The sequence below is a fragment of the Onychostoma macrolepis genome, chromosome 02, assembly GCF_012432095.1.
Source record: "Onychostoma macrolepis isolate SWU-2019 chromosome 02, ASM1243209v1, whole genome shotgun sequence".
Taxonomy (NCBI): domain Eukaryota; kingdom Metazoa; phylum Chordata; class Actinopteri; order Cypriniformes; family Cyprinidae; genus Onychostoma; species Onychostoma macrolepis.
The window spans coordinates 20,943,796-20,964,648 of record NC_081156.1 but is presented as its reverse complement, the minus strand read 5'-3'; the positions used below and the strand labels follow the sequence as shown (position 1 = coordinate 20,964,648).

General features: G+C 37.5%; 2 protein-coding genes and 1 long non-coding RNA gene across 5 annotated transcripts; 2 read left to right on the top strand and 1 right to left on the bottom strand.

Annotated features, from left to right (window-relative positions):
* On the top strand, positions 1-4,571 carry LOC131526883 (uncharacterized). Its single transcript, XR_009267553.1, has 5 exons — positions 1-165; positions 2,241-2,291; positions 2,613-2,685; positions 2,813-2,868; positions 3,967-4,571. It is a non-coding gene; the product is annotated as an uncharacterized LOC131526883 (long non-coding RNA).
* An 846-nt stretch (positions 4,572-5,417) lies between these two features.
* bfsp2 (beaded filament structural protein 2, phakinin) lies at positions 5,418-12,946 on the top strand. 3 transcript variants are annotated; one of them, XM_058756601.1, is made up of 8 exons: positions 5,418-6,208; positions 6,360-6,442; positions 6,546-6,702; positions 6,791-6,952; positions 7,445-7,573; positions 7,656-7,891; positions 8,045-8,130; positions 12,777-12,946. In XM_058756601.1, exons 1-8 carry the CDS (start codon positions 5,780-5,782, stop codon positions 12,782-12,784), a joined length of 1,290 nt encoding a protein of 429 aa, XP_058612584.1. In that variant the 5' UTR covers positions 5,418-5,779; the 3' UTR covers positions 12,785-12,946. The 3 variants fall into 3 exon arrangements, with proteins under 3 accessions (XP_058612584.1, XP_058612593.1, XP_058612577.1); XM_058756610.1 differs by lacking the exon at positions 12,777-12,946 and adding an exon at positions 8,211-8,331; XM_058756594.1 differs by lacking the exon at positions 12,777-12,946 and adding an exon at positions 8,240-8,435 and having other exon boundaries at positions 5,419-6,208.
* klhl18 (kelch-like family member 18) lies at positions 9,022-20,250 on the bottom strand. The gene is made up of 12 exons (XM_058756583.1): positions 20,015-20,250; positions 15,169-15,299; positions 14,920-15,060; positions 14,257-14,455; positions 13,953-14,113; positions 13,533-13,669; positions 13,213-13,435; positions 12,958-13,062; positions 11,709-11,820; positions 9,431-11,551; positions 9,250-9,315; positions 9,022-9,169 (listed from the first exon to the last, which is right to left on the bottom strand). The coding sequence occupies exons 1-10, from the start codon at positions 20,147-20,149 to the stop codon at positions 11,165-11,167; spliced, it is 1,731 nt and encodes a 576-aa protein (XP_058612566.1). The 5' UTR covers positions 20,150-20,250; the 3' UTR covers positions 9,022-9,169; positions 9,250-9,315; positions 9,431-11,164.
* Positions 20,251-20,853: the final 603 nt, after the last annotated feature.

Below are 20,853 nucleotides of genomic sequence, written 5' to 3'. Positions count from 1 at the left end.
AACCCCTGAATGTAAAAACGGCAAATCAAGGCGATTTCTTGTTTTTTCATTTTTTTCACAAAACGAAAAATGAAAATGGTGCCGTGTTCTCATGTTTCTATTTTCAATATTTAATCAAAAAACGAATGAACGCAACGTACACGGACCGTTTGGAGCATCTTAAGGGTGAGTGATGGCAGAATTCAAATTGTTTTGGGGGAATTATGAAATTAATTAGAAAATATGTAAGGGATAATCAACGGCTAACGTTAGCTGTGCATTTGAATGCACGAAGTGGAGGCGAAGAACCACCCGACGCGCAGCGGAGTGCATTCAAATCGTTTAATGCGTTGATTATCCAGTTTATGCCATGGTCATTTGCCAGCATTCACATATTAAAGATGTTAATAATATTTGTGCTGCAATATTTGACCGGAACGATAAAAATGACGGTTATTTTCGTCTGTATTACTATTCAACTGTAACTGTATGTTACTATGGTTACCAATGTTTATCAAGTATAGGTCTCTGCAGCTAAGTAATGGGAGTTACCAGATCGGGGCGTTTTTCGACCATGTTACCTGATTGGCTGAAGTCATAGTGACGGTAGGTTTAGGGGTGGGGTTAGGTCAAGGGGATCATTTTGATTGCATGATTTAGAAACACCCAGCAGTTTGAAAACGCCCAGCAATTCAGAAACACCCAATTTTGCTCTGCAGAGACCTCAATCTCATGTTTATAGGAAGCGCATTAATATAGAACGTGATTAAACTGACCTGGAACTACCTGTGCAGTTCAACGAATTTAAAGGGGTGGTTTACTGCGATTTCACTTTTTTCATTTTAAATAGTGTGTAATGTTGCTGTTGGTGCATGAACAGTATCTGCAAAGTTGAGGCGCTGAAAGTTCAACGTAAGCGGAGATATCGTCTTTTAAAAATCAGGAAGTTTAATGCCTACAAAAACGACTCATATGGGACTACAACGATATACTTCCCGGGTTGCATACGTAAAAAACCCATCAACCCCTCCCTCCGGAACATGCAAAAAAGGGGGCAAGGCCATGTTCTGTGGCTTTGTCGAAGAGGAAGAGTTATAGTGGAGAGTTGTAGTCATGCCGTCGAAACGGTGTTATTTTCACCCAGCTGTCAGGTCTTCTGGCTTCCTACGGATGCTGTAGTTCGTCAACAATAGTTAAAATTTATGTTTGATTATGTTCCTGACAATTACAATCCTAATTTAGCTCTCTGTGCTGCGCATTTTACGGAAGACAGCTTCCAGAATCTTCACGAGTTCAATGCCGGATTCACACAGAAACTATTACTAAAACATGGAGCAGTTACAACTTTAAAACCAGAGGCAGCAGTTGTTGGGCCACAACCTGTAAGTAAGATTTCATAATTTTAAATGTATTTGCATGTATAATTTCAGACGTAATGTTTTAGTTTTATCAAGGACGTAAACAAATGCCAGCGCTGGCTTTAGTAGCCAGTTAGTTAAATGCTATTTCGTGTGTCTTTGACAAACGCGTACAAACATTTTGGGCCCGAATTTGTAATTATGTACTAATTTTGTAAATGTATTTTCCATGTATACTTTATGACGTAATTTTTCGATTTGATCAAGAACGTAAACACAAGCCAACGCTGTTTGGTTTTAGTAGCCAGTTAGTTCGATGCTATTTTGTGTGTATAAAAGACAAACATGTACAAACTTCAAAAATTTATATGTAATCACAACAGCAAACTTCCATTCAGAAACGTTTGTAAGAGCTGTGCTTGCGGAAGTTCTGCTTGACTCTCTTCATTACCGCTTTCTGGGTCTGATTCTGGCTCAAACTGATACGGCAATATTGACACCATTATTTACATTTGACCAGAGCACATGCAACTGTCGCCCGTGAAGGTAATGGGCGTGAAGTTTCCGGACAATGTGCAGTACGCAGTTTAGCCAATCACACACCGGTCCAACTAACCAATCTGAGCCCATTGCCTGTTTCTGAGGGAGTGGTTTCAGAGAATCAGGAAGTCAACCGGTCGTTCAAATGACAGAGGAGAAAGCGGCTTACAATAAAGGTGAAATATATGAAAAATAAGGCGTTTTTTAACAAACGAAACACGAAGACATGTTATATTGCACCTCATAAACACAATCAAGGAAAAAAAGCAGTAAACCACCCCTTTAATCAACACCTGCCAGCCAATCAGAATCCAGTGTTCAGACAAACCATGGCATAAAGCAGTATGTTCTTATTTTTACCAGCTTCTGTGAGCGTGTATGGCGTCTGGCTTCAGAACCTCACTGTGACTTCAGGTAAGATATGTATTTAATTAACGTTATTTGTCTGTACCAGTCATGTTTTTGACACATGCATTGGCAGAAAAAAAAAAAATTAGTTAACATTAACATTCTTTTATTTGCAACATGAAGTATATTTATTTCCGATTTCCTGAACAATTTGGCTTCATTGTAATGAGGTTAATGATCTTTGAAAAACCATGATTATGAACATACAATTACTTTGTCTTGAGCTGATCAGCAAACTGTGGTAGTGATGGTTGATTGGTGTCTATATTTGTTCAAGCTTGACAACCTTATGACTTTATTTTCTAATATATATATTTCTCATTACAGATAAGAACACAGATTAAATTGTAAGAAGGGTTGCTTATAAAAGCATACAGTACATCTGAAACTGCTGAGACTGGTAAGGTTTTTGACTATATTTCCGACCAGGTACATTGTTCTGTCATTCTTAAATAGAAAACAAATCATCATTTGCCTTTTTTGTGTGTGTGCGCGTGTAAGAAATACTAACATTTGTTGTTTTTCAGATCAGCTGCTATAAAAGACAAAATGAAATCTGAGTGCAGAGACAAGCAAAGGAATAGTAAGTATATTTTAAAGATTTTTGAATCAGGCCTAATAGAGGGGGATTCAGTAAATCTTGGAAGAAAAATGTTAGCAATGTGTCCATTCCAGGTAGCTAATTTGTGCTTCTTTTCAGTCATTCATGTAAAAATCTGTTATCTAATTTTGTTTTGTGAAGAGTTGATCTTCACCGCTGGGAACGGCAGTACTGGCATACACATATACATACTCCCACACTTACCTCATTCCTACCCCTGCTGTTTAGCCATCAGGAGAGCGGGTGCACACGTAATCTCGATGGCACATGGACATTCCACACACTCTTCACCCCCTGTACAGTATACATACCCCGGATAAACCACACAGACACACTGTTGTTAGTTTGAAGTTTTATTTTTAGTTCGTTTTGTCTTGTGTGTGTGGGAAGTAGTCGGACTTCCACGTTGCGCCGGCCAAACCCAACGATCGAGCGGCGCCCGCTTATGACGTCACGGCCGCGCCGCGCCGGCGCAATGCGATTGTAGTCCGACGAAACCATTGTTGTTTTGTGTGGGGAACTGGGGCATCTTTTCTGTGGGGAGAAAAGAAACTAAATGTTAATGGTTTGTGTTATTAATGTGTCTTAATAATTGTTAATTGGTTCTTGTGTTTTATAATATGATTGTTTTATGTTAAACTTATTAGTTAAAATGAGATGGAAAACTTACCTGCTAATGGTACCCTCCAGGTAGGGGGTGGAGCCTGGCCTATAAGAAGGCCAGGCTCACATCAAGTTGCTTGTTTACCAAGTCAGCGAACGTGCTACTGCGGTGCCGTAAGCAAAACCTAACTTTCCTGTATATTGTGGATACTCGTTTGTACATATTATTTGTAGTTTATTTTGTTCTTTCTTTTCTTTGCTACTTTGCTCTTTGTGTTTTGGACTGAGCACTTGTGGAAATACTGCATATACTCTCACCACTGGACATTTTTCAGGCGCACTGTAAATAAAAGTCACCTTTCATTTACTTCTATGGGTCAAGCCATCATTTATCTATTTTTTTCACGGACCTAAAACGTCCCGCAGTAGATCCACAAGGGTCAACTGCATCACATTTCTGTTTTGTTTTTTCTAAAGCTGCAAGACACTACAGACTAGGCTGTGCCCAGGTCTCCGGAACCTGCGACGACGCTCCGCTCCATTGGACCTTAGTCTGCGGCTTCGGATCCACCAGCTCTGTCTCCATCGGTCGGCCCCCAGATGTCGGCAGCCACACCATCCACATCTTGGCTCCTCCCTCCCTCGACTCCGCCGTGTGTTGTCAGCACTGGGATGCTCTGGGTCTGTGCCATGTGCCAAACACCATCTAAGCCGCCAGGGCATCATCATCATCCTCCCATCACCATCACCATCCCTACACCATCTCCTCGTCCACCTCCAAAACCCTCCATCCCTCCCTATTCTGTTGCATGAACTTCATCATCTTCAGTCTTTGCACACACATCTATTCACTTTACATGTGTTTTTTTTTTCTTCAGAAAATTGCATTGTAATTTTTATTTATTCATTGATGTAAAATTCTTTACTTTTCAGTAATACAGGTATAACTGACATGTTCTACAAATGGATAAGATGGCTCTTCCATAACATTTCAGTCTTTTTTTTCATTTGTTTTTTGTATGTTTTAAAATGTACTTGAGTATGTTTGTAGTAATACAAAAATACTATTAACATACTTGTATTTCAAGTGCATTTTTAATACATTTAATAGTATGTTTTTTTTTTTCACCAAAGTATATATGCTGCTGTACTTTTTTTAATGTACTTCATGAATATTTGTAATGTACACAATATATAATACATTAAAGTTTTCTAAATATCAAAGTGTACGTGTGTGTGTATATATTGAAAAATATAATATACTAGTAGTGTAATGCTAATGCATTTCTAATAAGCTGAAATACAATTGAAATGTACTTGAAGCACATTAAAACGATGCTTCAAATATACCTTACCTGTAGTTAATGAAGTATTAAAAGTACATTTTAAATGTATTTTTAAAAATACACTTAAATTGCACTAAATATACTTAAAGTGGTTCCAATTTAACACAATTTCAATATATTAAATATATTACAAATAGATTCAAATTGAACTTAAGCATATCTTGAAATACACTTAATATACTTAAAGTTGTTTCAAAATAATACATTTAATATGCAATTAGTACAGTATAATATAAATATATTAAGTGTGTCTGAAAAAGCACAATTTAAATATATTTATTTTTCACCTGGGTCATTGACCATAAATGCACTTTTTTTGTACCTGAGATTAAAAAAATAGATACAGATGAATAGCCTTATCACTTTCTCATGGGAAACAAATTCTGACTTCTCCGTTTTCCGGACAGTTAAATACATCTGCCACCAGCAAACAGGAAGATGCGGTGAAGATTTCTTATCAAATGCAAAATCATCTTGTGAGACAATTAACTCTTTCATTCTGTATTTGTTCATGTTTACCGCTCTTTTTTTTTATAAGAGGTAACATAACATTCTGTATTTCTCTCAAACACTCATATGTGCAACACACACAAATGTGCTCTCTTGGGTCATTGTGATGATAGTTTATTTTCCCCATTGTCAAACAGTCATACATACTGAGAGGGACATACATAGAGCTTTCCTGAGAAGACCACTGTGCTGAGGCAGCCGAAAACTGCCTAACGGTGATGAACAAAGAGCAGTCACCAGCATCACCAGGTCTCTGTCACAATAGTCCTAAAAACAAAGAGGCTGCTTTCCAGAAGGCCAGGCCACCATAAAGAGGCATGCACTCCTAGCTGTTGCTGTTTAGCTGAGGGGAGGTCAGTGGATATTTACGCTTGCATTGTGGTCATGTCTATGGACTGATAGTGGCCTGTCACTTAAAAACCATCAGGACAGGAATGCCTCTGCCACGACGCCGATCCTCCTTCCTGGGCCAGGCTGCTTCCGAGCGGCCCGGCGGTGTGGGCCACATGAGTGCAGCAGGCACCTCTGCACCTCGGGGAGTGTTTGTAGGCATGGCTCCCACCGGAGGAACAAGCAGCCTGGGCACACGCGTGTCTCGCAGAGCTCTGTGCATCAGCAGTGTGTTTATGCATTGCCTTAGAAGCAGCAGTATTCCTGTGGTGACCCAGCCCGGAGATCGAGGCCACCAGTTTGGCTTCGACAGCCTCAATACGTGCCTCCTGGAGTACCGCGATAAAGTTCACGCTCTGGAGCAACTCAACCAACAGCTGGAGGAACAGATCAGACACTGCTTGGATCGTAAAGCCATCAGCGCCGGGACATGGACTGCCCTGAAACAAGACTGGGAGGATGTTTATATGCAGGTAAGGAGGTTGTTTGACAGGGTTGGATTAATACATTAATACATTTTAATTAGTAAGATGTATGGTTTTATATATATATATATATATTTGAAATAAAAAAGATACTCGCATTTCCTAGTGTACAAACTAACGTATTTCTGCTTTCTCTCAGGTCAGTGAGGCTATCCTGGACAATGCTCGACTTATGCTCCAGACTGAGAATGTTCAAGCCAATGCAGAGGACTTTAAAGACAGGTGTGAGGGTGATTAAAACAGATTTGAATCATATCACTAGTTTTTATCTGCATCAGATTTCCATCAAATGGTCTACAGTGTGTTTCTTTGCATAATTGTGTAGGTATGAGAATGAGCAGCCGTTCCGTAAAGCGGTGGAAGAGGAAATGAACTCTCTGTACAAAGTCATTGATGATGCAAACCTGACCAGGATGGACCTGGAGAATGAGATTGAGAGTATGAAGAATGAGCTGATGAATCTGGAGCAAAATCACATTGAGGTGAGATAAGACCAGCTCAACAATAGAACTCTATTCATGATGGAGATGTTTAAGTGGTAAATTAACATCATCTTCTGCTCTTCTTCAGGATGTTAGAGCGCTCTATAAGCAGATATCCGGCCATGAGGTTGATGAGCTGGATGCTCCCACTGAGACCAGCCTGGACCAGATTCTAGATTTTATCCGCTCCCACTGGGAGAAGGTCATTGAGAAGAACCGTGCTGAGACCGATGCCTACCTTGAGCGCAAGGTAATCCATAGAACATAAGCCCTTAGAGCTATTTAATAGGAAATAGAGTATTTTATCACACAGTGCTCTGCTATGCTTGACTCTGAATGTGTCATTCTGTGGCCAAATATTTTTGCACAATGACCACCAAACAGTATAACTGACTGTTTTCGTTCTGTAGTTTCAGTAGTTCTCACATAAACACTTTGAAAACACTTAAAGGTCATTTAATGCATTATCAGGAACTAACAGTGAACTAATACAGGTTTACATAACCTATTAATCTTTTTCTTGAACACCAAATCTTCATATTAGATTGATTTCTGATGGATCATGTGATTCTGGAGTAATGGGAGTAATGACAACTGAAAATCTAGTTTTCTCCACCAGGAATAAATGACATTTTAAAATATATGAAAATTGAAAACTGTTACCTTGAATAAAAATATTTAGCAATAATTATGTTTTTATATTGTAATTATATTTCTATATTGTATATTTGTGAATGTGCAGCAAGCTGACAGTGTGAATAGTAAGCTGAGTCAAGAGGAAGAGGAGCTTGAGAGCCTGAAGACTGAGTGCAATGATGCTGGGTGCAAGATTCAGAGTCTCCAGGCCGAAACTGAATCTATTAGAGCTCTGGTAGGACAAACTTCTCAAAGCAAAGATCATAATGCACAACAGTGTTCAATACCCTAGACTGAACTATGCATGATCCCTACAGAAACGAGGCCTGGAGAACGCCCTCAATGATGCCAAGCACTGGCATGACATTGAGCTCCAAAATTTGGGATCTGTTATCAGAAAGCTGGAGGCTGAGCTCAACGACGTCCGCGGAGACATCGAGCAGCAGCGCCGTGACTATGAAACCTTACTCAATAACAAGATGAAGCTGAAGATGGAGATTGGAACATATCATGGAATCCTGGATGGAGAGGAAAGCAGATTCTACTCTTCAACGTAAGGCTCATTGTCAGTCTTCTTACTACAGGGGAACTCAAGCTTCTTCCTCGTTCCTCAAAAGGCTTAAATTCTCAGAAACCCTCCCTAGTTTCAGTTTCTGTGATCCCAGACTGATCTCTCAGATCATCACAATGTTCTTCTATACTGCAGGTTCCCCGGTGGTTCTTCAGTCCCTGAGGGACGAATTGATCCCACACCTTCCACATCTGGACTACAAAGCTGTCCACAGACTGAAGGTACTGTTTCCATCTACACAATATAGTTCTCAAATGATCTGATTGTATTGTGAATAATAGGCTTAACATTAACAATGAAGATTAAACATGTTTTGATGTTTTCTATCAGGTACTAATGCTCCTGGTGCTCCAGAAGAAAGCAAGCTGGAATGATATATCTTATTAATCTTTGCAAAAAGCTTGATTTTCATTTGTTTCTCCTCACTTGTAATTTACACCATCTATAGACTACATGATTACTGTGCAGGTTAGAAATTAATTAAAATATGTGGCAAAAACCGAAGATGCACTCATAAAATATTGACCATTTATTTTTATTGAGCATATAGCTAAGATTTTATATACAAAGACTCTCCAGTTGTTTCTCTGACACTAGCCTCTATGATTCCATATTCTGATCCTATGTGTCTATATCCTATTTTACTCCCACGGGTAGAAAAGCCATAAATGATAGAGTGGGAAATATGAATAATTGACTATGGTCAAAACTGAAGCTCCTTAACACGATAATAACACCTTGCGGTTATAATGACACGTCTATGAAACAGCCACTTAGACATTACTTCAAATCCATGTTATCGTTCTGAACTATCATTTCTTTGTTTAGGAAATCCTCAAATAACAATTTTACTGCATGCATGAGAAAAAAGAAAAAAAAAGCTCAAAGCTATAACAAAAGTCAATAGGTGACTGACAATTCTAGTACAAATATATAACCATATTTTTAAAGAAAAACAGTCCTGCATTTACACTAATATTACTGAAAAAAAGTGCAATCATGCAACATTTTAAGAAGTGACAGTCTAGAATAGTATATTAAAATATAGTTGCATAAACAGATTAAAAAAGATTTCCCACAGAAACTAAACGATATTCATATTTAGGGTTATTCATTCAGCAGATACAGCAGTTTTCATTTCTCTGGTCTCGTTGGGTCTCCAATGACAGAGAAGCATCCAGCACAGTAACGGGCCGGTTTCTTTGTGTTAGCAGAACTGGCTCTTTTCAGACGAAATCCAAGACTGCTGACCCTCATGTCCTACGAACAGCAGCATAGCTTAATATTCCACATACAAACAAATAAGTCTGATTATGTCACGTCATTAACACTCTTCACACCTGTGCGTTTCCTAGCGTTACACTTTCTGACGGCTGTGGATCTGATGGTTGGATCAGTACAGGTGTCTGTAAGATGAAAAACAAATGCATTACATCAGTTACAGTTAGTATTTTCAATACCAGACAGTTCTAATTACACATTTAGTTTTTTCTAAAAGAAAAAAAAAAAAGATTCTTATACCTTTTGAAGTGGCTCCATAGGAAAAGCAGCTGAGAATTTCAGCACAGAGATGAGCAGCAACAGCAGCAGGGCTTTTTTCATGTTCCCAGTCATCTTCAGTCTCATACTAACAGTGAACAGACAAACGCCTGTTCAATTAAAACACCACTCAAAGGGTGGGAACCAAAGCTGTTGTGCGTCACAGAGAAAATTACGGCACAGGGCAGCATTGTGTCCTTAAAATCAATGTTTATTTAAGACATTTAGGAATTACGTGAAAAAGAATATTTTAGTCCCACACAAAAGATCTCAGTTAATGCCGTTCCTTCGGGTTTAATGGAAATGTTTTAAAAGGTAACAGGGCGGCAGACTCGATGCTTGTCCCTGTTGAGCTCTCCCATCTCAAACGGAGGTAGCCGAGGAATATATTCAAACACATACAGAGATGTGATCCATATATATATATTAGATTTCTGTAAAACGTAAACTTGATTCTCATTTATGTGACAAACATGTGCAATGCTATAAAAAGAGGAAAAAGTACAGCTAATAATAAATTAAAAGTAGAAATACTGCATCACAATTGGAAGTTAATACAAAATAAATCATAAAATATAATCAGCAGACAAATGCAGTATGAGAAGAAAAATATAAACCGTGTTAAAAATTCACAGTCAGTAATCCTAATTTCAGATGTTATTTGAAATTAAAAGCATAGAGTTGAAAACGTATATATGTCTATACAGTCATAAAACATAATTTGGATATTTTTTGCACAAAACATGAGGGAATGTTCCATTTAAATCTTCAACACTCATAGTTCAATAAGAGGATGTGAAGCCACTAAAGTGAATAATCCTGAAAGCACATATCTGACAAGAGTCCTACGTCAGTTTCACTCTCCCTGGTATGTGTGCTGGTTCTCAAAAACACAAAGGACAAATTAAAGAGTAAGATATGGGATTGGATGGGTGCACCACAACCCATCCATACAGGATACAGAGCTGGTGATTGGTCATCCCCAAATTGAAAAAAAATTGACGTTTTCTTTCAAATTTAAGAGAATTCAAGTCAATAAAGTGGTGAAATCAAAATACAGTCCCATGTAAAGTGTAAATTCATGGCACATCTAGCAGATGTTTTGCAGAGACACATAAGAGGTCAGTTGCTCACATTACCTTTCCATTAATATCCCAAATAAAATACAATTAGTACTTCTAAGTAAGACAGATTCTTGATAAAACATAATTAAAAACAAGTTTATCCTTATTAATCATACCTTCTTGATTATACTCTCCCAATTATGGCATGGGTTAACAGTGGTTAACTTTCACCTGTCTAGAAATCTCAATTGGCTTCCAGTTTAGAGGAATAAAATTACAAATTTATATGTATATATGATGATATTCCCCAACAACTGACACTTTAATGGGCCCACAATACACACTATCTGATAACAGTGCAAAAGTGTGCTTTTTAACAGAAGTGTGCCCCATTTCCTGTAAATGTTTTCAAAGTGTGTATGAAGTCTACATTTGGTTGTCAAAACAAAAAAACAGGATTACGTCACCATTAAAGGTGTACTGGCATATCTGCGTTAGGCTTTTTAAAAAAAAAGCCTGAATAATAGTACCTCTGATACAAACATGTGAACCAAGGGTCATGAATGCATTTTGTTAGACCACACAGTACAAAAACCTGTTTGTTTTTTTTAAATAATTAAAATGTCCTTATGAGCTGAGGGAGACTGTGGCGTTAGGCGGGCTGTAAGGGAATACAGCCCACCCCTACCCCGCCTTCATGGCAAACCATCGGTGCCATAAACGTCCAACGGTTCGTTTCTGGGTCATACATTTCCAAAGAGCTGAGATTGGACTGTCCATCATAACCTCCCACTGCATAGAGTCGACCACAATTGGCCACCAGAGAAATGCGGCTGCGTCGAGTGTTCATGGCCACTAAGTGACTCCACTGATCTGCTACTGAGCTGTACACTTCTGCTCCACTGAGGAACGCAGAGCCGTCGTAACCTCCTGCCACATACAGATTGCTGCCCAAGGCTGCAGCGCCATGCCGACAGCGCTTGTTTATCATGGGAGCGACAGGATGCCATAATGCTGTATGATGGTTGTAGTACTCCACCTAGTGGCAGAAACATGAAACAAGGGGTTTTTTTTTTTTTCAAGGCCTATACAATTTCACAATTTTATATTGTAGCATTTTGTAACTTATATCCTGAAAAGACCAGGGAAAACAACTGTGCAAATAGCATCCTGTAAATTGAATGATGTTTACTTACCGTGTTGAAGATCTGTAGACCATCATGACCACCTGAAACATATATTCTGCCTTCAAATACAGTAACACCAGCAGCACTGCGGCTTGCGCTCATTTCTGTAACTATTGTCCATCTGGTAACAAACACACATTAACACATGAAATCAGACGCATTCTGATTCCAAAGGAAGCTCAATGACTGTTGAGACAGAAAATAAATGGATAACACCTAAATGGATAGTTTAATAAACAAAATACAGGCCCAATACCAGAGAAAGGATTTTCAATACCAAAACCAATCTGCTATTGAACATGACTTTACTTAAAACATGAAATATTAATAAATTAAATGAAAATAAATATGGCATTTAATACGTAAAAACTTAAACGGTTAGTAACACATTCATTTCACACAAACATTTATTTAAAACATATAACAAAAATGGTATTTAAGAATATAACTCCAAATAGTAAAGTTAGTAATACAATTAGGAATGGAAGAACAAATCATTAGCAAAGGAATAGGCTGCATTTACATTCTGAATCTGCTCAAATATTGAAGACTGCGTGATACAGCCTTTTGAATTAAATATAGTTTGGCCAAGATTAAATAAGCATTTAATTATAATATTGTGTGTGTAACAACAATTGCCAGGTTGTTGGCGCCCTCTGCAGGCTAGAAAGTGTATCCACATAATCATTGTTACATTACAAGTAACTATTTCAAATTCAAATGGTTTGTATGATGCTAATGTAAAAACATTTTAAAATTATTATTAATGGTCTCTTTTAAAATATAAAACAGCCTGATGGGCACACATACTATTACATTATGCATTTTAACGTGTATTATGTATGTTAAATATGTATTATTCAAAATTATCATAACATTTTAGTAATTCTTGTTCCACATTGTTATTATATATGTATTATATATGTTCTTCTTTGTTTTTTTAAACAAAATATTTTCCCTTCCTAATTACTTGATATACAAATTAATGTAAAGTGACAGCCCTACATTAACCCTGAATTTTTGTTTTGTTTGTTTTTTTAAGATTTATTTTTGGCGTTTTTGCCTTTTATTTGATAGGACAGTAAGTAGACAGGAAACAAAGCTGGAGAGAGAGAAGGGGGACAGAATCGGGAAAGGTCTGCGAGCCGGGACTCGAACACAGGACGCCCGAAGCACAACAACGCTACATGTCGACGCGCTGCCCACAAGGCTATCGGCGCCAACACCCTGAATTTTTCTTGAAGAATGTATCACTTACCTGTCAGTCTCTGGAGAATAGCACTCAACTGAATTCAGAGAAGATTTGCCATCATATCCACCACACACATATATATGCCCATCAACTACGACAGTTCCCATTGCACTAATGCAAAAAGAAGAGAAGAAATACCAGAAGCATCAGATATATATCACATGTACCTAAAACTCTTTGGAAACTCAATTCTTTCTCATTGAACAATTAAATAGCTTTTCAAAGAAAAGATATTTACTTCATATATTAAATATTTCCTACCTGCGTTGAGTATTCATGCTCGCAACTTTGGTCCACGTGTCAGTTTCTGGGTTGTAAACTTCTACAGTTCTAAGCCGTGATTGACCGTCGTAACCACCAATGGCATAAAGCAGCCCATTCACGACAGCAACACCCACTCGACTGCGGGCTGTGCTCATAGGTTGGCATCGCTCCCAACAGTTTCCAATTGGATCAAATACTTCCACGACATTTAAGGAGTCACCTGTGCATAAAATATTGACTCAACAAAACCTGACACGGACATGTTACAGTAACTAGCACATTAGGTTTTTAAAAGGACAGTGTGAAGAAATAGATACCAGCACTATTGAGACCCCCAACCGCATAGATTAAGCCAGCGATGGATGTGCAACATCTCTGTCGGGTCTTGTAGGCTGGGAGATGTGGCCTTCGCTCTGGCATCAGATGGTAATCTTTCGCCTCATCGACAAGGTCCCTGTTAGGAGTTCATTTCAAATGCATTCCCAAAAATAATTAATCCCACATCCTTTCAAAAGTATTACTAAGAAACGTTCATAGTCTTAATCATCTCTGAAAATTTTATTTTTATAATTACTATTATCTACATTTGGAAATGGAAATCAGTGACTCTCTTCAGAGATTTTGTGTTGAAAAATGTTTTCTATATTCAAAAATCAGTGTCCTTTTGGATGTGTTTTGTCAAAATTATGGGGCATAAGTTATCTTAGAAAGAAACGCATCTCATCCAAGAAACTTGCCTGCATTTGTGGCAGCAGCGTACAAGCTCATCTTGTTGGACTCGGTCAGCAAGGAACTGTGGTCGACATAGAGGCAGACGGGTTTTAGACATTAACTCTGGTAACCGTAACTCCCGGTCTTCACGTGAATGCCGTACCCAAGCAAGTACGGCCTCAAACACCTACAAACAACAAGATCAGGTTTTCTCTTTTATAGTGTCTCAAAACTATGACACAATGAAAATGTGTGATCTACATCCATTCATTCAGCAACATCCTTTCTTGCCATTACAATGTATCATTAAATGTCTCCAGAGACTCTGACCTGCTCCTCTGCTTGGACGTTGAGCTCATCACAGCCCACAAGCTCAAGCACCTCCTCCAGCCGAAGGGTCAGGAACTCCTCGGACATGGATACCTCAACAAAGTGCTGGTGAACAAAGCTGTTGGCTGAATCATAAAGCGTGGTGCACATCATAGTTTCTGCAAACTGCCGTACACCAAGACAGTTCTTTGGATGCAACCTGTAAATTAGGAGCAAGTCGGAACAATGAATCCTCTGTGTATGTGAAATGAATCACTTTAATACCATAACCTGAGAGAGGCCTGTCACAGTTATTGCATTATGGTCTGGGTATGCTTTTCCCAAAAGCAACTATGGTCGAAATTTCTGTCATTACCAATTAAGTTCAGTGGAACTTGCAACCATAGTAAGCTAACAATGTTTTTGGGAAACACACACCTGATTGTGATTATATCATTATTTTCTTCCTCCAGTCTTCAGTGTCACATGATCCTTCAAAAATCATTTTAATATGTTGATTTGGTGCTCAAGAAACAGTTGTTATTATTATAAATGTTGAAAGCAGTTGTGCTACTTAAATATTTTGTGTAAACAAGTTTTTCAGGGTTTCTTTTGGTAAATTAAAAGTTTTTAAATTATTTGAATTCCCATTAGTCTTATGAAGAAATATTGTTTAAACTTTACCTCTGTTGTAAAAAAGAGCAGCAGGCATCTTTGACATTTTGAAGCTGCAGGAAACTGGCCCCTATCAGGAGGGCCTGGACGTTTTGTTGGTCTATGGCTATGTGTCCGTTGTAGGCAAAGTTTATTAGGGCTTCAAGTGCACTGTTTAGAGGCAAAACAGAGATGAAAACTTGTAAATGTACATTCACAAACAACAAAACAGAGCATGTCTAGAGTTCTCAATTGTCCCTTTGAGGTTTGTATCTTCACCTGGGGTCCATGCCCTGCATGACGATCTCATCCTGTTTGCATTCCACCATGTCATTGGTGAACATGGCATGAAAGTACGGAATAGAAGCAGCAAGGACTATTCGGTGAGCACTGAATTTGTGCTCTCCTACCTGCATAAACACAAACAGATACACAAATCCTGATCAGAAATCATCTCACATACACATATAAATGTCCTGGTTCAATGTTGATGATTATGGAGTGCCATCAGTGCAATTTTCAATTTCAAGCAGCAAAACGAGCTGTTTTGTTCAGCTAAAAATAGCTGGATGCGGATGAGACTGGAAGCTAGACCCATTGAATTTACAAATGGACGCACCCGCTCTTACAGGAACAAAAAGGTGGATACTGAAAGTGCACCATAATCCTCAGCATGATCTGTAGTATATGTCCTATACAGCAGGTCAGGTGAAAGAGATAAAGAGGATTATTGCTCTCTGTGACCCACATAAAGGACTGATGATGCAACAGTTAAAACACAGCAGCAGATCAGAGACTGAGATTTCAGTACCTGGTGCTTCTCCTAATGCTTCTTTACACAGCAACATAATAATATATATATATATGCACATCACTCTAAAACAAGGACGTTTCAGCAAACCTCCTATTTCCATATACTTACTATGCATCATCTACCATCTACTATCAATTACTTAATAAGTACCTTGGTCCATGTTTATACCCCCAACTTGAGTACCGCATAACTTATTCTGTACATTAACTAATAGGTACATACACCAGTACTTACATAGTAAGTATATGGAAATAGGACTGTAAAATAAAGTGCACCATTTTACATAAACATTACACAGAAATTACCAGTTCTTCAAACTTTGTAAGCACTGTTGTGGAGAGCAATTTAGCATTAACACACACTTGTTTGTAAGTACTACATATTTACCATGTGTATACCAAGTACAGTATGTGTCTTGTTTGTTACCTCATAATACCACATTACCAGTTCTTCCAACTTTGTAAGCACTGTTGTGGAGAGCAATTTAGCATTAACAGTCCTACACAAGCAATTGAAAAACAGTCCTCTTTTTGTTAGGTAAGGTTAGGACTTACCAAGCGAACCGTATATACCAAGTACAGTATGTGTCTTGTTTGTTACCACATAATAGCACATTTTTCCGTAGGTGCTACATATTTACCATGTACATATCATTAGTATGTACAGTAATGTGCCTTATTAGTTACCATATATGGATACTGTAAGGGCCTGCTTGTTTGTACCCACTTGTCCGTAAGTACTACATATTTACCATGTATACACATTAGTAAGTACAGTAAAGTATCTAATTAGTTACCATGTACGGGCATTACCTCTAAGTGACCATTCTTACCCACACTTGTCAGTATGTACAAATTAATTACCATGCATGTTCGACTGTTAAGTACAGCCGTGTTTCTTATTTGTTACCATGTACATTCACTTCAGGTAAGTACTTTGTGTTACCACTCATTTGCCTGTAGGTACAAGATATTTACCATGCATGTACCAGGGAAGTACACATACTGTAAAATAAAGTGCTACCGAAATATCATTATGAAATAAATGTTTTTCTCAAATTCACGTTGGACACAATTATTGGCACCCCTACAAATTTTTATGAGTAAAATATCTCTGAAGAATATTCCCTTTCATATTCACAATTTTGAGCACTCCAGGGTGATTATGAACATGAAATTATCCAGCCATGGCTTCCTGTTTCACAGAAACATAAATAGGAGGGAAAACAAAGCCCAAATTCCCTTAATCATCCATCACAATGAGAAAAACCAAAGAATATATTTCTGATGTACAGCAAAAGATAATTGAGCTTCACAAATTAGTGAAGTGGCTTTAAGAAAAGAGCTAGAGCAGTGAAAATTCCCATTTCCACCATCAGGGCAATAATTAAGAATTTCTAATCAACATAAAATGTTACGAAACTGCCTGGAAGAGGACGTGTGTCTATATCGTCCTAACGCTCGGTGAGAAGGAGAGATTGAGTGGCTAAAGACTCTCCAAGGACCACAGCTGGAGAATTGCAGAAAATAGTTGAGTCTCGGGGTCAGAAAACCTTAAAGAAAATTGTCAACCACCACCTACATCACCACATGTTTTTTGGGAGGGTTTCAAGAAAAATTCTCCTCGCTCATCCAAAAACAAACTCCAGCATATTCAGTTATCAGACACGACTGGAACTTCAAATGGGACTGGCTTCTATGGTCAAATGAAACTAAAAAAATGAGCTTTTTAGCAGCAAACACTCAAGATGGGTTTGGTGAACACAGGGATAAAAAGTACCCCATGTGTACAATGAAATATACTGCTGTATTTTTGATGTTGTGGGCCTATATTTCTGCTGGAGGTCCTGGACATCTTGTTTAGACGCATGGCATCATGGATTCTATCAAATACCAACAGATAAAAAAATCAATAAGTGACTGACTCTTTTAGAAATCTTATAATGGGCCATGTTTGGATCTTCCAACCGTACAATAATCCAAACACAAACCTCAAAAACAACACTGAGCACAAAACCAAGCTTCTGCTGGCCATTCCAGTCCTCTGACCTGAACCCTATAAAACAGGGATCCTCAAATCTGGACCACGAGATCCACTTTCCTGCAGAGTTTAGCTGTAACCCTAATCAAACACACCTGAACATGCTAATCAATGTCTTCAGGATCATTAAAAAAAAAAATCACAGACAGGTGAGTTTGATCAGGGTTGGAGCTAAACTCTGCAGTGGATTGGACTTCCAAGGTAAGATTTGAGGAACCCTGCTATAGAAAATGAGTGGGGTTAACTGAAGAGAAACATGGAGCTGTGAAACTAAAGGGTCTAGAGTGATTGTGGATGAAGGAATGGTCTCTGATCTCTTGTCAGGTGTTCTCTAACCTCATCAGGCATTATAGGAGAAAATTTAGAGCTGTTAAAATGGAGGTTTCAAAAAGTATTGAATAAAAGGGTGCCGTTAATTGTGGCCAATGTGTATTAGAGAAAAACATTTATTTCATAATGATATTTCCTCCCATATTAAATTCTTATTATCCAATGAAAGGTTAGATTTTTGTGATTTTTTTTATTTTTATTTATTTATAAAAAAAAATTATTTAAAGATCAAAAGGATTAACAATGCACATTAATTTTCACAGCCTTCTTTGATCATATTTACTAAGGGTGCCGATATTTTTGGCCATGACTATATATACACATATATATATATATATATATATATATATATATATATATATATATATATATATATATATATATATATATATATATATATATATACATATATACACACACACACACATACATACATGTTTACATTTTTAATGCATAAATCTTTTAAAAAATTATATTCTGCATCTGTTTTCTTCTACATTTCTGTTCACGCAGAACCGCTAATGCATTAATGTTCCTGCAATTACTGATGCATGCTTTATTTATGTGCTTTTGATAAATAAAAAAAAACCTTAACTTGACTTAAAATAGGCCTAATTTGGCATGTTATAATGAACCTGAAGCAGTGGATCTCAACCAGGGAGCCGGGGCCCACTAGAGGGTCACAAGGGTCACAAGATAGTTTACAAGCAGCTTTAAAATAAGCTAAAACGTCTACAAATGTAGATGTGAACTGACATCATATTTCTTGTTTAAGTTTACTACCTAAAAATTTGATTTTGGAAAACCTGTTTGAAGGAATTTTAAAAGTGCAATATCTAGAGCTACAAAAAGTAACGGAAGTGTATTTTTTTATAGTTATATCAAGATGTAAAATATTTTATTGCGTAGAAATTGCCATATTGGAGTTGAAAATAAGTTTTATCCCATTATCATGATTCACGAATAACCGGAAAAGACATGCAAATTCACTGGTAATGAAGAACATTTGGTTCTTGAAACTTCTAGAACAACAGATTGTAATTTATTGTCGTTTTACCTATTCACAATTATTTCACTAACTTGCTCGTTTAACACATTACCACTTCCTAGTTTCTGTAAATAAAGAAGTACCAGAAATATCTTAGTCCACATGTGTACATACTACATAGCCTTTGAAATTTGTCTGGGACCCTTGGTGTCAAAATTGTTGAGAACCACTGATGTAAAGGGCTTATAGTCACGCAGTATACAGATTGTAGTAGTATTAATATGCTTTCTGTATCTGAGTCTGACTGTTAAACAATTTACAAATATTTGATATAGAACTGATAAACAAACAGCAGGCAATATTACAAAAAGCAACCTTCATACATTCTAATTCGTCAGTCTAAATAATAATGCAAAAAAAAAAAACTGTTGTTTAAAATAAGTCAAACAGCTCAAAATATGTTTGCTGTCACAGGTGTTTCTATTAAACTCAGCCTGGTAATATAGTTAAACATTAAACATAAGGAAGTGACAACTTCTTAACAAACAATGGAAGGCGAATTTACAACCAAAGACGTTTAAAAAAAAATCTAATTAACTAGTTAAAATAATAATAGCAATTACAGTAAAATGTATTGTTTCTCCTCCGTGTTTTATTATAATTTACAGCTCATGTGCAGCTGATGAGGATGTTAGCTTGCACATGCTAACTAAACAACACTAGAATAATAACTCGCTTTACAACTAATACAAAATACATAAAAATCAATTTTAAGAGCTATCTGCAATGACACACATTAACAAACGACCTTACAAGCAGGAACATTACAGCTCTTCCTTCTGCTAACAGTGTCTGCACTGTACTGCTAACAGCCTCTCCCAATGCTGACAGCCCAGTGCTACTTGGTTAGCATTTCACTAGCAAATTAACCCTAACAAAGAAAAGCACGGTACTTTTAGGGTAACGTCACAAAGTTTCCCTTGTCGTCGGATCTCCTCCATCACTGCATATCCACGAGCGGGCAAATCGGCGACAGAAAAATGCATCAAATCTTCTAATTCTTCAAAAATCGTGTCACCCATCGTCATTGATGGACTGGAAACGACACTTTTTGTCCAAACCGAGACGCCGTAGCTTGAGCTGTATTACTGAGTGCCCTCCACCGGCGGTGTCAGTTCCCTATCATGCAGGGGTCATATACAGCTCAAATCAGATTTATATGGATGTACTGGTGTTATTCGTGTGATTCACGTGTACATCATGGCTTAGGTTGAGTTGAGACTACAGACCAGACTACAGTCCCTCACAGAAACACACGTGACAACAAGATACTGGCTGCATTATAATATACTAGGCTACTATTTCTGCCATATATAAAGATAGTTCAGCCTTTTTAGGACAATATTTTGCTAGTAAAAAGCAAAGGACAGATGAGTTATAAAATCTTTGGACTATAGAATGGAGGGTTTTGTCAGTCACACAAGTATCTGATCATTGGTAAATCAATTTAATTAGACTATAGAAGTTTATCTTAATGGACCACATTTTTGTCATGTTTATTAATTAAATAGCAATTCAAATGATATGTTCTTAATCTGTGTTTGTACTTTATTTTTCTTTTCTGTCTAACTGATTGTATTTGCCAGCACCGATTCCTTAGACATCCGACAACTTTATCTGCCATCATAGCCTATTAAAATAACACTTCCATTTTAAAATGATAGACTATGCCTATTCTTAAATCAATAGAATGTTCTTAACATAAATCTGCTGTTTAACATGGTTTTGTCGA